The sequence below is a fragment of the Caretta caretta genome, chromosome 10 (assembly GCF_965140235.1).
Source record: "Caretta caretta isolate rCarCar2 chromosome 10, rCarCar1.hap1, whole genome shotgun sequence".
NCBI lineage: Eukaryota > Metazoa > Chordata > Testudines > Cheloniidae > Caretta > Caretta caretta.
Genome location: NC_134215.1, coordinates 11,622,243 through 11,638,927, shown reverse-complemented (window position 1 = coordinate 11,638,927; position 16,685 = coordinate 11,622,243). Strand labels below are relative to the sequence as shown.

At 45.7% G+C, this 16,685-nt stretch overlaps 1 protein-coding gene across 1 annotated transcript; it reads right to left on the bottom strand.

The window, feature by feature from the left end:
• Nucleotides 1-8,748: 8,748 nt before the first annotated feature.
• Nucleotides 8,749-14,018, bottom strand: GRIFIN (galectin-related inter-fiber protein). The gene is made up of 4 exons (XM_048868191.2): nt 13,973-14,018; nt 11,049-11,128; nt 10,782-10,944; nt 8,749-9,463 (listed from the first exon to the last, which is right to left on the bottom strand). The coding sequence occupies exons 1-4, from the start codon at nt 13,991-13,993 to the stop codon at nt 9,299-9,301; spliced, it is 429 nt and encodes a 142-aa protein (XP_048724148.1). The 5' UTR covers nt 13,994-14,018; the 3' UTR covers nt 8,749-9,298.
• Between the last annotated feature and the right edge of the window lie 2,667 nt (nt 14,019-16,685).

Genomic DNA, 16,685 nt, shown 5'->3' with positions numbered 1-16,685 from the left:
TGAGCAACTGACTACTAGGTCATCACATGACAAAGGATTTTCAGTTGGATCAGCTGACTGCTAATAGGGGGCATCATATGACAAAGGCTTTAAATTTGACAGTGTGGTTTACCCTCTCCTAGCTGCAGGCTTAGAGGGAAATGGAGTGGAAACAGAAAGAGACAGGAAGGAAAGGCAGAGGGAAAAGAGCGACTGGAATAAAAATGTTATTGCTAGTAAAGGATTTCAGGGAGAATACAGCAAGTAAAATTACAAGGGAAGGGAGTACGTCTATCTCCCAGGGGGTATTCTGACCCTGAATCTATTTGTTTCTGCTTGGACCTGCTGGGGTTTATAGGGCTTAGGTTAGCTATAGTTGCTGGAGTAGGGCCATTTTTGTAACAATGGCTGGAGATCAAATGACGTGTATTACGAACAAAACCTGATATGTTTTGTGTACAAACTCAGGAAATTGTGAGCATTCCTGCTCCGCAGCATTTAGCAGGGTAACCAAGGAAGATGCACCTGGAATCTGAGTACCCAACTTTTGGGGAGGGTGCAAATTTGAATTTGGGTCTGAATATTTCAGCTTTCTCTAATAGGCTGAACCAAACATCTCCAGACCCAAACACCCCCACATTCTGAGAGGTTCAAAATCTACATTTTTCAGTTCTTGGTACGAAAAGGATCCCCTGTGTAGGTTGCCTTTGCTCTATAGTAATAGTGCACAATCTATATTAGGTTTCAGAGGAACAGCCGTGTTAGTCTGTATTCGCAAAAAGAAAAGGAGGACTTGTGGCACCTTAGAGACTAACCATGCTCAAATAAATTGGTTAGTCTCTAAGGTGCCACAAGTCCTCCTAATCTATATTAGTGAAGTGGTTCTCCTAGAAGCACCCCAGGTAATTTACAGAAGCTACAGCTGGTCATCCACTGCTGGGCCTCTGGGAGGCAGCAACCTCTGGGGCTTAGTGTGACAGCCAATATGTGCTAGCAACACAGCTAAAGCTTAGAGCAAAGGCCAAGGTTAGGTGCTGAAATGGCTGCGCGTTTCTGACAGTCAAGGGGCAGCTGGTGCTGTAAATCACTCAGACATCTTATTTTTGGGACAGGATGTTGTGTTGAAGAAGAGGGAAGTAAACAGGGATATGCATGGCACTTAGATCAGCACTTAGTGTGGAATCTGAAGCAAAGGAAGTTGGAGGAAGGATAACTTATAGCCCAGAGCATAGAAAGAAAAGCTGGTAGCAGTAGAAGATAATGCACCTTAGGTTAATTCACTGCTCACAAGCTTAGGCCCCTTCTCTAACTCCGGTGGTCCAGCATTACACACAGCATGTGGGACCTAGCTTGCTAAGTGGTGCAAAACAGACTTAATGGGATCTTGCGCATCGAGTTTGCAATCTTGGGTCTATCTGTTGGGCCAGTGGTTCTCAATCAGGGGTAGGCATACTGCTGGGGGTATGCAGAGGTCTTCCAGGGAAGTACATAGCTCATCTAGATATTTGCCTAGTATTACAACAGGCTACATAAAAGCACTAGTGAAGTCAGTACAAACTAAAATTTTATACAGACAATGATGTGTTTATACTGCTCTATTTACTATCCACTGAAATGTAAGTACAATATGGATATTCCAATTGATTTATTTTATAATTATATGTTAAAAATTATATGGAGAAAGTCAGCAATTTTTCAGTAATAGTGTGGTTGGGACACTTTTGCATTTTTATGTCTGATTTTGTAAGCAAGTAGTTTTTAAATGAGGTGAAACTTGGGGGTATGCAACACAAATCAGCCTCCTGAAAGGAGTACAGCAGCCTGGAAAGGTTGAGAGCCACTGTATTAGTCCACAAAGGCTGGTAGGAGATATCTGGGATTTCAGAGTAAGGCAATGAAGAACCTCAACCTGTGCGATACCTAGCCATTTGTACAAGGCTGCGGGTAGGTCATGTATTCCTGTGGGTAGGACACTGAATCAGGTGAGAGGTTCAACTGGGTTCTATTTCAGGCTCTGCCAATGACCTGACCTCTTCTGTGACTTTGGTCAAGTCACTTCCCCTTTCTGTGCCTTAGGTCCTCCACCTGTAACATGGGGTGATGCTGCTGCCCTCCCTTTGCAAAGCATTCTGAGGTAGAGAGATGAAAAGTGCTATATAGGAGCTAAGTATTATTATTATTTTAGGGGATTTGGGATGGAGAATTAATTCCTGATCTTAACAGGCAATCATCTTCTGCTCTGATGAAGCAAGAGATTTGATTAGCTTTATTACCTTAATTTGCAGTGCTACACGTGATGTGGTGCTGCATCCAAATAGGCTGAAGGGGGAGGGGTCTGAGCAGACCACAAGAACTGGAGTGTGTAATAAACTTGGATCCTGATAGGCTAATAAATAACATTTCCGTGGTCACTAATATTATATAATAGCATAACTGTCAGAAAACCTGAGGACTTTATCTTCCAATACCAGGTCCTTTGTATTATGTCTATTGGTTTCAGATAATCTCTCTCAAGCTTGCCTTTAATCTCCAGGACCACCAGGCAGCAAGTGTCCGAGGATGGTACCTGCCCTCACCCCTAGCCCCACAACCACGAGGCTGGAGTGTCTCGTCCAAGCTGAAATGATTCAAATGCTTCAGGCTTTGTCCTGTGTTTGTAAGAAATCCCCTTCCCCACAAACACCATCAGGAAAAGCACTTGCCCCCTTTCCAGCACAGTCTCCACTGACTCCCTGGTCCAAACGGTGGCAGACCTCATGCAGCCGGGCCTGGCTGGTAGCACTAGGAACTGTCTCACCCTAGAATAGTGAATTACTTCTCCATCCCCCTTCCCCCCATTTCCTCGGAAAGAAGGCACATTTCATCTCCAGTTTTCTCACAAAGAAACCACAAATCCTGCTGACTTAAGGGGCTTCGAGGCCTGGGCAGTAAATCAGAAACCCAGGCTGGAGTCTGCTAGATCCTGAGATGAGTTCAGAGCGGTGGTGGGTGAGAAAGATGCCCATTGCTAATCAGCTCTGCTCTTCCCAGAGCCACATTCAATGACAATGGGGCGTGGCAGGGGGATTACAAGTGTTATAGCGTGGTGGCCGAGGCAGTAATTTAGAAACACTGGCTGGTGTTCACAGAAAATTGCTGGCTAAAGGTCAGTGGCCTGCCCCGGTCAGCTCGTCTCTCTCCAGCAAGAGTCACTGCCCAGGGAATGAAACAAGCCAGAATGGAAGATGATCACTGGAGAATTAATAACAAGGCTAAGGGATTACAATGGCAGTGCAGGGTAAATCAGGCTTGTCCAAGGCCACAGACTTTGTTTTGGCTCTGCGTCCCCATCTTTCAAATGGGTTTTAAACACTCCCATCCTGCCCCTCCGCCTTCCAGAACTAGAGGGAGGCCTCAGTATTCCTCATTGCCAATCAGCACCGGCAATGAGCCACTTCTCCCATCCCACCTCCATCCCGCATTAGCTTTCCCAAGGTAGGACCCAGCAACCCATGTGGTCAGAGAAGAGCCCATTGTTAAAGCTGGCAGAGAGAACACCTCTCATTCTGATGTCACTGGACAGCATGCTCTGCTGATTGGATGTGACTATCACTGATTAGTGAGTCAGGGTGCTCAGCTGGCTGTGGGGGAGCGGACAGAGCTTGTTTGCAGGGAAATGTGACAATTATTAAGAGTGTCAGAGTCATGACCAGACTCTGAATGTCACAGGCATCAGCGGACACCGTGTCTGTTGGACACCTGCAGGGCTCCTTTCTGTGACGCTGCCTGACTCAGCGAAGCCCTGAGGGGCCCTAACCCGGGGTGCCACTGCAGAGGAGCAGAGCAGGCACGGAATCCATTACCAGGATCAGGGACAATGGATCATGGGTCTGATTCGCCTCCCCATTGAATTCACTGGAGCTATGATGTAAAACCAGTATGAATGAGAGGAAGATCAGGCCCTGCTACAGGTATAAGGACTTCTTCTCTATTGCTTCAGGTAGCAACAACTAGGGACAAAATACTGTCAATAAAAAGACACTCATCAACCTATTTAAGTACGTTGAGATTCAGCATTCCCTCCTAGCAAGGAGACTCCTGGGCAAGAAACTCTAGCCTGGGGATTTACCTGGGACAGTTACAGGCCAGAAACTCTTGCTAAATCGATCTGAACATGTATCAGGCAGGGAGAGGACTCCTTCAGCCTGGAAATCATGGGATCACAGCTATTTTCAGACACATGGTTTCTTCCAGCCTGTAAAACTTCCTCTCGCTTGCTGTTCTAGGATAGGATCTGAGCATCTCTTTTAGGCTTCCTCTCTCTTTTACGTAAACCAGTAGCAGCAGCAGCTTCTGTATTTATAACTAGAGTCATGTCTTACCCCACCAAGGAGGCTTCAGGACAGATAGCCTCTCCCCACATATCCAGGATTTGGGAGTGTTCTGTGATGCTTCTGAGCATGGCTCCAGCTCTTGTGTGCCGTCATTTTAAATGGGACATAATGAAGTTATGGCTTTGGGGGTACATAAGTCCAGGGGTGTTAACAGTGGCACTGGGGGTGAATTAATCTCCGTCATGGCTGCAGACCATATGCCGATTCTGCTTCTTTGGCTTCTAACATGGTTTTAAACTCTCCAAGGGATTGATATATATGTGGGGGGGAGCCTCCTGTTCATCAGCTCCCACCTGTTTCAGCTCCCTAACCATTAATATGAAGGCCTGTTTAAAGCTGGGGGAAGAGGCCTCGTTTCTTTTCCTTGTAGCCAAAAGACCAGTAATCAGGGGCCTCCTGCCACCATCAGCATGCCTCATCATCTCCTGAGAACGGCTGTAGGGGCTCAGCAAACCTCTCAGGCTAACCTGAGCAGCAGTAGGTGACACTGATCAAGAGGCCTGATGCAGGCAGTGGCAAGCCAGCAATGGAAGCCTAAATCACGATCAAAATCGTGCCACAAGTCCTCCTTTTCTTTTTGCAAATATAGGCTAACAAGGCTGCTACTCTGAAACTTCTCAAGAGTAGTGATCAACAAATGGCAGAAGAGGGCGACTCTGAGCCAGAGGGTACATTCCAGTTCCAGTGGCGGCATGAGAGAGAGAACTCTGTAACATTGAGCTATGGTGTATGTCTTGCCTTCAGGGATGCTCTATGGCTTAGTTGCTCCATATCAGCATTTCTATCTGCAAGAATGAGACATGCTACAGCCAGGAGCCATCAAGTACCTTTCATTGCCAGGGAAGCAAAAGTTTCAGTGTGAGGATGGAGTGGTTAATATTTCTACCCCAACAGCAGCTCCACTGATGTGTCAGGAAAGTTTGCACTCTGTTTCTCTCTCAGATGGTAAATAAGTGAGATCAGCCGATTAGCTCTCAGGAAGGCTGAGGGAGCCTGTGTGTTAGAAGAGACATGGTGCAATCGGATGTTGCTGGCTAATTTTTTATGGCAGCTCTTTTTATTTATTTGTACTTGAAATATGTTTGCCCTGTTCATCCAAGCTTAGTGACTGAAGTAATTGGACTAATGGAATATTTATATAGTGGTGGGATATAGGTGGGGCCAGGGGCGGCCCTAGACTAGCTACCAGCAATTGGCGCCCTAGATGAACCATGCAATTGGTGCCCTCCCACCCCCAAACCTTAAGGGCAGATCTAGGCTGAGGTTTTTGGTAAACTGGGAAACATTTTACCCCTTTTTTCCTTTTAATGTTTTTTAAGCTTTTTTTATAAAATAGAGGCTTAATTATTCAGTTTGTCTGTCCAACCAATGTTTCTGAGATCAGATAAAATAGAGACATGAAATATTCAGAATAGATTTGTACATGACAGCTAGATGATATTTCAGTCTGATTTCAAATAAAAATGCATTAAAAATGTTAATTATAATTTTTATTGTTACAAATCCAAAATCATCCATTACGCTATCCTACTTTAACTGCCATTACCACCACATCCAATATAGAAAGAAATAAGAAAACTCTTCAATGAACTTTAACCTTTATTTACAAAACACTCTGAATAAAAAACACTCTGTGCTCTTAAAACATGACTTTTCTTGCTTTAAGGTTTGAAAATTGAGACACTAGTTCTTTTAGATCCAGTTTTCCAGCTATTTCATGCTCTATTGACGTTGTGGCAAATCCAACAAGTCTCTCTTGCCCCATTGTTGAATGCAGATACGTTTTTATCAATTTTAACTTTGAGAAGCTACGTTCCCCACTAGCTATGGAAACTGGCAAAGTTAAAAGACTGCGTAGAGCTATAAAAATGTTTGGAAAACTGTCTTATTTTCACAGACAAACTTCAGTACTTCTTCAGGAGTGGAATGTTTCTTAAGTCGTCTTGAAAAAGCCTGAAGCTCACTAAACAAATCTGTAGCATCAATGTCTTTTGAATTTTCATGAGGCAATGCCGACTCTCTGCTCTACATGAATTTCCGGCTATGCGACCTTGGTGTATATTGGAGGTAGGTGTCACTAGCATTACAGCTCTTGCCGCTGGCAGATGTGTTTCATTGTGTCTGAGTTATTGCCTAGCAAAATTGCGGAGTGGGTCATCTTGGCCCTATGTTGCAAACTGAAATTTTTTTTGCTAAAACATTATTTATTTTGCAGTAAATAAAAGATTTGACACATTAATAAATTCTCAGAAATGTAGAGAAATGAATTATAATTCATATTCCCTCCATACACACAAGGGAATTGAAATAATGACATCTTCGTTATTTTATTTGTATTGTTTTTCATTTTTTTTCATTTTTTTAAAAAAAATTGGCTCCCCCCCCACAAATTTGGCTCCCCATTTAACTTGGCACCCTAGGCGACCACCTATATGGATGGGCCTGCCCTGGATGGGGTTTAGTGCAAAGTATTATTATTTTGAATTCCCTCAGCAGTTTTCCCCCATGAAGCATAATCAGCATCATGAAACTTCCCAACAGGGACAAATAAAATGAGCAATTTCTTTCAAATATAGTTCAGTGGTATCAGAGACAGACAGGGCAAATTTTATGCTGTAAAGGTCCTGAGTCTGATTGCACTTGCATTTATTTTAGACCCGTGTAACTGCATTGACTTCAGCAGAGATAACTGTGGGTTTCGGCCACTGTAACTCTGATCTGGATCAGACTATAAATGCAGCTCCTCTGGAAATAAGCCCCCCTCTCTGAGGCTGACCCCCCAGCTGGGCAGTGGGACCCAGCAGTGGTGGTTTTACTTCAGAGTGGTTGGAAGCTCCAAAAAGGAATGAACAGGGAGAGTGAAAGTGTTTCACTTCCAAAAAGGGGGATTCTCCAGGTCAAGGTGCGACTCGGCTTGTGTTAAGGACTTGATTAACAAGGAGGTACATCTATCACAATTTCCACCTTCTGTCTTGTAACCGGCCTGGTTGCCATTTACAAAACATATTTTCTATTCTTTTTAATGTGACCACATCTGTTCTGAGCCTTCCTGTGTTCCCAGTACAGTCTTTGCAATGAGAACATAATGTCCTCGAGTTATAGTCTGGAAATACTTTTAAGACTCATAAATGTAGACTTTGCAGTATTCTGTGTTGGGATTGGCAGACTATTCACCCCTTCCTTTTAGGTCAGTAAGACTATAAATAGAAGAAAAGGAGAATGACCTCAGCCAATCAGACGAAAAGAGTTCTGAAAAGGCCAGAGCTAAACTTTGACTTTTCACTGGACAGATAACAATTCCAGTGACTCCTTCCAATGACCAGAGATAGTAGAGGAGCAGATAGCAGCCATTTGTCCTCTTTCTTTATGGCTTACCATTTGGAACACAATCTATCTAATACCTGGGGAACAAGGGGATGATTTGAGGGCAGCTGGAGTTGCCCTTTTGAATTAATTCATATTCATATTTAACAATGGTGACGTGTTTATGTCACTGCATGCAAGTTTGTCCATTAGCAGCCTTTCTACTGCTGGAGTGCAGTCAAGGGGTCCTACATGTAATATCCCACCAAGAGGAGAGAGAGGTGGACAATGTCAGAGAGGAAAGGGGGAAGGAGAAAGCAGGAGAACAAGTGAGTGTGTGTTGATTCCATTGGATTGAGAAGGAAGGAAGACGGAAAGGGAGAGAGAGAGAGAGATTGAGTCTAGCTGCTAAAAATATGGCGCTCTGTGCTTATCCTGAAAAACATATATTGCTAGAACCCAGTCCTGCTAGGACCCCTCGGCCTGGACTTTAGTTGTGCCTCCCTTGCGTTCTGACAAAATCATCTTGGCTCAGTGCTCCTTTAAGCCCCTCCCCCTTTTGACCCACAGAATCACCCCTCCCCTTTTTAAGCCACAGAATCACTCCTAGGATCTGTATAACAACAGGGAAGTTGGCGGGTTAGAGCAGAGCAGATATGCATATTGTTGCAGTGTGGACAAAATTATTCCAAGAAATCTTGCAAAATTAGTTGTGACAAATTTTATTCCCCAGGTTCTGAACAGGAGCTTGGTTTCACCCCCTCCTTTCATGCCAAAGGGCCTTGTTTTCCCACTGTTGGATACAAGTGACTCCCTCGGAAGTCAATGAGAGTTGCTTGTACCCTGTGGCTAAAGAATCAGACCCTGGCTAGAGCCCCAGGGGAGGAATAATCCAGTTGACCTGACCAACTGGTGGAGTTTTAAACCACGGATTTCTCTAAGGAATGGACAGGCCTCATTCTGTATGAGGGCAGGAGCAAGGAGCATAGTCCTTTGCTACCATTTGTCAGGGATCACCTCCTCTCCTGGAGGACAGGGGGCTGCCTGCGAGCTGGGACCCGGGGCCAACGAATGTAGAAGCCACTTCACTCGGTGCCATTTTTCAGATTTTATTGGTGATCATGTTGACATTGTACCAAGCTCCAGTAGGCACATGCCCCTCTCTGCTGGCATCATTCTTACACATCCCCTAGATCAACATCTACAGCTGAGAAGTGTAGCTAATCCATACCCTATTCCGGAGTAGGAATATTTGCTCCGATAAAATTCAAATGTTCTTACCATTCAGTGCATACTGCCACACACAACAAACTGCTGTGTGGAATGCCATTGTTCATTACGACAAACAAGGATGAAAATGCCTAGACTTCCAGTTCTCCACCCTAGGGCACATGGTGTCAGAATGACTCTAGGGATCTGGACTGACTGACATTAATGAGCTTGCTATGTATTGCCATTGTATTGCTAGGATACAGTACATCATAAGCATGACAACTCTGTGCTATAGTGTTCTCCAGCAACATCCTTCCTGCTGGAGACAGCAGATGATGCGTGGGAGAGGGAGGAGAGAGGGTACCCAGTTGCCTACTGGGGCAGGGCTCTTAAAAGTGGTTAGGCTGGAAAGCCTGTCCCAACTTTAGTGCCTAATAAAGACTCCGTTTGGTGATTTCCATTGAAGAAATTCTGACATCATTAACGACCTGCAGTTTGGTGATAGCCGAGAGCTGTTTCTGCCGATGCTTGTACTGGAGGATTTTGTTTTCATCAATGGAAACATGGAAATAGTCTGGGTCAGAGTAGATTTCAATCTGAAAGAGAGAGAGTGAGAGTTAGGATCTCCAGGTCTTGGTCTGAAACATCACCAGAGAAGCTGATCCAGCACAAATGAAAGCATGTCTGATCTGTGGTCAGTGACAAACCTCTAGGACACTGATGGGTGTGCTAGCCACCTTCCATTCAGGCTAACTAAGGGAACAATTAAAACACCTCTTTGTTTAGTGGTAGCTGAAACCACGGCCCAGAGACTAGACTGAATGCACACACAGGAGCTTTGGGTTCATTGGTGGAGATGGGAAATGGCAAAGCAGAATAACTACCATTCATTTGGCATCCAGGGAGTGTGCAAAACAAATGTAGCTTACACCAGCGGTTCTCAACCAAAGGTAGGCGTACCCTTGGGGGTGTGCAGAGGTCTTCCAGGGGGTACGTCAACTCATCTAGATAGCTGCCTAGTTTTACAACAGGCTACGTAAAAAGCACTAGCAAAATCAGTACAAACTAAAATGTCACACAGTATATATTCCGTGAATGTAAGTACAATATTGATATTCCAATAGATTTATTTTATAATTATATGGTAAAATGAGAAAGTTAGCCATTTTTCAGTAATAGTGTGCTGTCACTTTTGCATTTTTATGCCTGATTTTGTGAGCAAGTAGTTTTTAACTGAGGTGACAGTTGGGGGTTCACAAGACAAACCAGCCTCCTGAAAGGGGTACAGTCATCTGGGAAGGTTGAGAAGCACTGGCTAACACTGATTTTTGGTGTTGTGAGGGGATAAATCAGGTCTGGAGTAAGTGGGTCCAGTTCCCCATAGGCTTTGTGGGTATAATTTAAAGTGTGTGTGTGAAGGGGGGCATGCTTTTTCTTACACCCTCTTGTTAATTGATTTTCCTGCTAATCACATATACCCTTAATCCTCCCACTTGCCTTGTGCATTACAGTTGCTTTGCACAGCCCCTATATGGCATGGCAGTGCAAGTCACACCACTTAACCACTTACAGCTCTTTATAGTCATCTTATAACTGATTTGTAGTTTACCTCACCATTTACATCCCTGCTAAACTGAGCCCAGGGATTGCCCAGGGAGTTACACCTGCATCATTACTCCATGCTGGATATGGCCCAGAGTGCTAAAGAGATCAAATTCTGTTCTCTATTTTGTCATTGGAGTTAATGAAGTCAGTGAAGTTACTCCAGGTTTACAACAGGGTGACTGAGCAGAACTGTGCATTGAGGGAAGGATTGAATGATTTGTACTGCTGGTGCCAACTCCAGGGCTGGCAGTCATGTCTCTCTCCCAGCAGGCAGTGTCCCCAGAGATTTATGGGTTGATATTGAATTACCTGGAAAGGTTCCTTTGCTTTTAGGGGGAAGGTGTCAGTTACTTCTTCCGGCCCCCAACGGCTGGAGAGGAAGGAGTTGCAGATGATTTTGGAGTCAGAGAAGCGAGGGTTAAAGTGGAAAGCGATCTGGTCTCCTGCATTGCAGAGGAAATTAATTTCAAACCTAAAAAACGAGAGAAATCAGTGAGTCAAACCCATGAAGCCTGGCAGCTGGGTCCCGTGAGACACCATGATGCTCTGAAAAATGGCTGCAAATAATGCTCTTACATATTTGCACTGGAGCTTGTTTCACCTTTAACTATCACACTCCAGCCAGGACACAGCCCCTCTGGGTATGATGCTTCGAACTATGAACGAAAAAAAAAAACCCAAGTCAGTTATACTCTGCAACGAAGAGAGACAAGGTGGCGGAGGTAATATTTTTTATTGGACCAACTTCTGTGGGTGAGAGAGACCAGCTTTTCAGCAATAAAGAAACGTATCTCGGCTTTCTCCCCTGCCCTCTCTCTCCTTCCCCATTTCCTCCACAGCTTATCACTGAGTCACTTTTCATCCCCCCTCTTTCCCATCTTCTCTTCCTCTTTTCCCTTGTCTTCCTCTTCCTCTCTCCCCTCCACCTCTTTGTCACTCAGCAATGCCACAAAATAAGCATAAACCAGCTCAGCCTTTCCTGCTCTCAGAATTCCCCTTTCTCTTCAGCCCAGCCCAGCTCTTTATACAAGAGGTTTTGGGGTGGCAAATCCCATTTTATCCGCTGATAGCTCAGAAATCACTGCTCTGCATCAACTGGCAGAGCAATTCCAGGGCTCTTGCTGCAAAAAACCTGCATAAAGTCCCTGTTTGCTGTGAAATCAAGGACATCCTTCTTCCCCGCCTCACCCTCAACAGTGCAAAATCTGCCAGGTCCTGAGCATGAGACTGTGAGGTGCTTTGAGGGATGGTTGGAATGGCAGGAACTGATCAGAGGGGAATAGTGAATCATAGACATGTCAGGCTAGACGGGCTGTCAAGAGTCACCTAGTTCAGCCCTCCATATTAAGGCAGGATTAAGCCCATCCCAGACGGATGTTTGTCTAGCCTCTTCTTAAAAGCCTCCACTAAGGAAGATTCCACAGCCTCTCACCTGGTCCTGTGCTTAACTTTCCTTATAGTTAGAAAGTTTTTCCTAACTATCCAACCTAAATCTCCCTGTGCTGCAAACTAAGTCGATTGCTTCTTCTCCTGGCCTTGGTGGACATGGAGAATAACTGATGACCATCCTCTTTATAACAATCTTTTACATATTTGAAGACCATTCCCCTCCCAGCCTTCCCTTCCCTAGACTAAAGGTGCCCAGTTCTTTCAGCCTTTCCTCAGAGGTCATATTTTCCAAACCTCTTATCGTTTTTGTGGCTCTTCACTGGACTCTCTCCTGTTTGTTCACAGCTTCCTTCAAGTCAGTGGAACATGGGCAGCTGGATAAGGGCCACCTCAGTCACTGTTACACACCTCACGCTTTCCAGGCTGGGATCTTTGTCCAGTCTCAGGGGTTAAACTTGTGTAAAAGACGGAGAGAGCAGGTTCGTTTCTCAATAATTCATGTGTCTGTTGAATAACTCATTTTTCATAAGAAATGCTTGACATTTCCTCCCTTTTCTGATGCTCTTATGAGCCGACTCTCTCTCCTGTGCTTCACACAACAGCAGCACCATTGAAATGCAGCCGGCTCTACTAAGGGGGGAAGGCAGGAGGAAAGGGGCCCACATCTCAGCACAACACAATGGGAAAAAGAGGAATTCTGGCTATGAAAAATTAGTCAAGCCGCCGTTCTTACAGAAAATACCCTGGGATCTCTCATGTCCATGCTGAGCAGATGAAACTTGAGATGTCACAGTTTCCCCAGTGAAATCCTCACCCGCTGAACTGCTTGGGGCTCAGCGTGCCTTCCTCATAAGGATTTGGAACAGGGAGATGAAGTAAGTGATGAATTCGTCTGAAACAGCTCGCTCTCTTCCCCATACTCCCCTGGGAATGACACCTGCTTCCTTTCGCTAGCGGTATGCCCACTCTACCCCCAAATGACCATCTGTGTTTGCAAAGTGCCTAGCACAAAGGGGTCTTGGTCCATGACTGGAGGTCCTAGGTGCTACCACAGCACAAATAATAAATAATAATAATAATATAATAATAAAATCTCATGGTTCCTCCTCGCCCCCCCCCCCACACACACACACACACTGCACAATGCTCATCCCCATCACTGGGAGAAATCACTCCTGGTTTTGGCAGATACTCTGATGCTCTGCTCCAGTCCCAGTTTTCACTCCCAGTCATGTAGAACACACAGTCTCCCTCCCTCCCGGGCTTCACTCATCCAGTCTTTTACTCTGCCACTGGAGTCCATTCAAACCGTGCTTAGCGTCCCCCAGACACACACGTCCTTAGGGCAGGAGCTGAGATGTAATCATCTCAGACAGCTCCTCTGTTAATCTCCAACCTCCTGTCTGGCTACTTCTAAAGACGGAGCCCACTAAACACTTCCCCGCCATTCTCATGCTGCTGTTTGGCCCCCCACACATAGCGGATATAATGATACTCACACATTTTGCCCCCTTAAAAACACCTGGGTCATGCAAAGCTGATTGTAAGGTGTAAACGGGGTGGAAGTCATGCTGGATACCCAGTCTGGGCTTCACTTGGCTCTCACCCCTACAGTCACTACAGCACATACAGCGAAACCTGCCTCACAACAGCAACTCCCTCTCTGCTACTGGGTGTCCTGAGAGAGATTATTTTAACCTACAAAAGAAAGACCCCTGCTTGGGTCGCTCCACTAGACGCTGGGCCAGATTCTGATCTCAGCACAACACTGTAATCCTGGAATAACTGCAGTGAAGTCAGTGGTGTTAGTCTGGATTTACACCAGTGTAACTGAGACCACAATCTGGCCAGCTGCCCTAAAACATCCTTCTGTACTCGATTACAACAGAGATACATTTTGGGGCTCATTACTGAAACAGAAGAGCAGCCCCATAAGCAGAACTCCCATGTACCTGTAAGTTTTTGGCTTTGCTCTGGCCAGATTTCTGGGTTTTCTCCCCAGCTGCAATCCTCTTTCTTTATCTACCCTGTGCTTGAATTACCAGAACCCCAGACGCTGACCACCAGCTTGAGCTGGTGAGTTATGCCAGATGCTCGTCCCTCTCCCTTACCCGCAGTGCCATGCTGCTCATCTGCCTTTCCACCGTCAGACCGACCCACGGGGGGATGTGCAGCCAGCAAGACCTGATATAAGGGCTGTTGACCACGTGTGTGTGTGTGGGGGGGAATTATCAGAGACAGAGGAGTGAGCTAGCCTCCTGACCCTTGGTGGGAGAAGAAGAATGGAACAATCCACTCCCTGCCTGTCTTGCAAAGTCAGACTGTTCATTCTCTCAGCACTAATCCAGACCTTGTGTTCTCACTAACAATGGCAACAGCAACAAAATAATCCAGAATGGTGACGTGGTGGCATCATTTTATTATAGTGTAGAAAGTTTGAATTGCAATCCCAGATAACACCTGGTCTTTACTGCACTAGGCCTCCCTCTGGTTAGGGTGGGTTTCCTGGCAGGGAAATGGCTGAGAAGAAATCCCTATGGGTTAATCCCCTGGGAGATTCTTCCACAGGCTAGGACAAGACTCTTGGAGAGAAAGAGGTGACTCGGAGAGTAACCTCCGGGTGGGGGGGAGTTTGATTATACCTGTGGTCCATGCCCTGGGCAGGAGTGGACTGCAGAGGGAGACATGACTGGGGAGAATATTAGCCTTCTTGGTTCACATAGCTACTCTGGGAAAAAAAAGCCTCTTTCCCTCTTCCCCCTCCTCTGTGTTGCCCCGCCAGAGGGTGATGATTTCTGTGTATACGGGAGGAATTTTTCCCACTTGTTTTTCTTTCATTCTTTGTCATTTGTAATCCTGTCTAGAATCAGCTGATTCAAGCTCTGTCACTTTTCCCCGACAAAGCCTGGATTGTCAGCAGCGCATTAGGATTTAACACGCTGCTGATAACAGCACATTGCATTGACCCCTCTCTTCGCACAGTACAATCCATGTATTTGGGGGCTGAGCAGATATTTCCCAGAGCTGAAAGGCACCAAGCAAAGGGCAGCAATGAAATGAAAACTGAGAGTCGCCATAGAGATTGGTGTAAGAGTGTTGTTGGCTGCGAGGGGCTCTCACGGCAATTCCAATTCTGCCTCTCACAGCAGGGGGTCACATAGGGAATGGTGCAGCAGCATGAGTGTGTGTGTGTATGGGAGAATGAGCTATTCCTATCGCCACCTCCCCCAGCAGGGGTCGCTGCAGAGCCGCCTTCCCCGGCATGTGGAATGCATCGCTCTGGAGGGGGGCGAAGAGTGGTGATGCACGCTTTCCCCATGCTGCCCTCCTAAGCCAGTGGGTTGAACGGGGGGCGCAACTGGTTTCCTTTTCCTGAGATGCGGGGCGGGCTCAGCTTTCCAGTGTTCTGGAAATGCGGCTGTGGGGGACGGCGCAGAAGTGCGGGGGGACTCGTAACAGTTTGAGTATTGCACAGCACTGCTGCAGAGCACTGGTTGTGGGGGGATCCCTTGGCTGCTGCAGTGGTGCAGGAATAGTTTTTATAGATGGGGGTGCTGAAGGCAGAAGCCATGTGTTTGGGGTGTTGTTATTACTTCAAGAAGGGGGTGCGGCAGCACCCCTGCGCTGTTGTAATGTCAGTTTCTCTCAGCTGGAAGCATGGGGAGGAGTTGCCTATTTAATATACATCTCCAGATGAATTAACTTGAGCCAGGGAATACCTCTACACCTTCCAAAGACAGAATTTCAGGTAGGTCTGCCTCCATGACCCCAAAAACTAGGTACGCCTCTGCCTATAAGGTGATTAGGTTGCCATGTATAACAGTTGCATATTGCAGGGTTTTTTAAGTGACTGCATAAATGTACTCCTGAATCTAAACTTACAATATAAGCTCTTGTGGTTGCAGCAATAACTGAAAATGTGATCAGAAGGGACTAGATGCGGTGACACTACTAATAATACCTGGCTCTTATATAGCACGTTTCATCAGTAGATTTCAAAGTCCTTTACAAAGGAGGTCAGTCTCATTATCCCTGTTTTACAGATGGGGAAACTGAGGCAACAAGACGTAGGTACCTAGCAGTAGAGCTGGGAATAAATACCAGTTCTCCTCAGTCCCAGTCCAGTGCTCTGTCCACTAGGCCACAGTGCTTCTCCCATTACAGTATACTGCCTGATATCTGCCTGAGTCTGCAGCCAGCCTGAAACAATAGCTCTGAGAGAAGTGTGAACTGCTTCTGTTCACTTCAGCATGACTGTTAACTCTAAAGTTTAACAATATTTAATGTCAGCATTAAATATTTCACCAGTGATCCTTCAAGCACAGCAATCTGCTTATCCGTCATTGCTGATGTAGCACGGGCACATACTGGGGGGTTCCGTGAGGCAGCTGGTTGCTATCAAAGGTAGTTTTCTACCTTTCTTGCTCCATTATAGTCTGGAGTTTGATTTCATGACAGTGACATCTTTCTCAGTGGTTTTCTCAGATGTCATCCGTTGTCCTCCTCTCGTCCGTCTTCCACCAGGAGGTATCCAGTCAAGGACTTTTCTAGGAATACAGTTTTTTGATTCCGTACAATCTGCCCAAACCTCTTCAGCCTTCTTTCTCAAATCATTGTCTCTACAGTCTGTTGACCAATCTTTTGTAACACATCATCGTGGGTTACTTTGTCTCACCAGCGGATACAAGTATTCTGTGCATTTGCCTGAGCCTGATCACACTGAAGCCACCGAGTGCCTTTGAAAATCCCACCAGATATGGATAGCTGTGCTAAAAGGTGACTGCAGAGAGGAAAGATCATCTATCACTATCTGAAAGGTGTAAA

Coding starts and splice junctions, on each gene's coding strand:
- GRIFIN (XM_048868191.2), bottom strand. CDS start 13,993: ATGAGCAGCATGGCACTGCGG. Junction 11,129..13,972: donor TGAGCAGCATGGCACTGCGG/GTAAGGGAGAGG, acceptor TTTCGTTCATAG/TTCGAAGCATCATACCCAGA. Junction 10,945..11,048: donor ACAAGCTCCAGTGCAAATAT/GTAAGAGCATTA, acceptor CTCGTTTTTTAG/GTTTGAAATTAATTTCCTCT.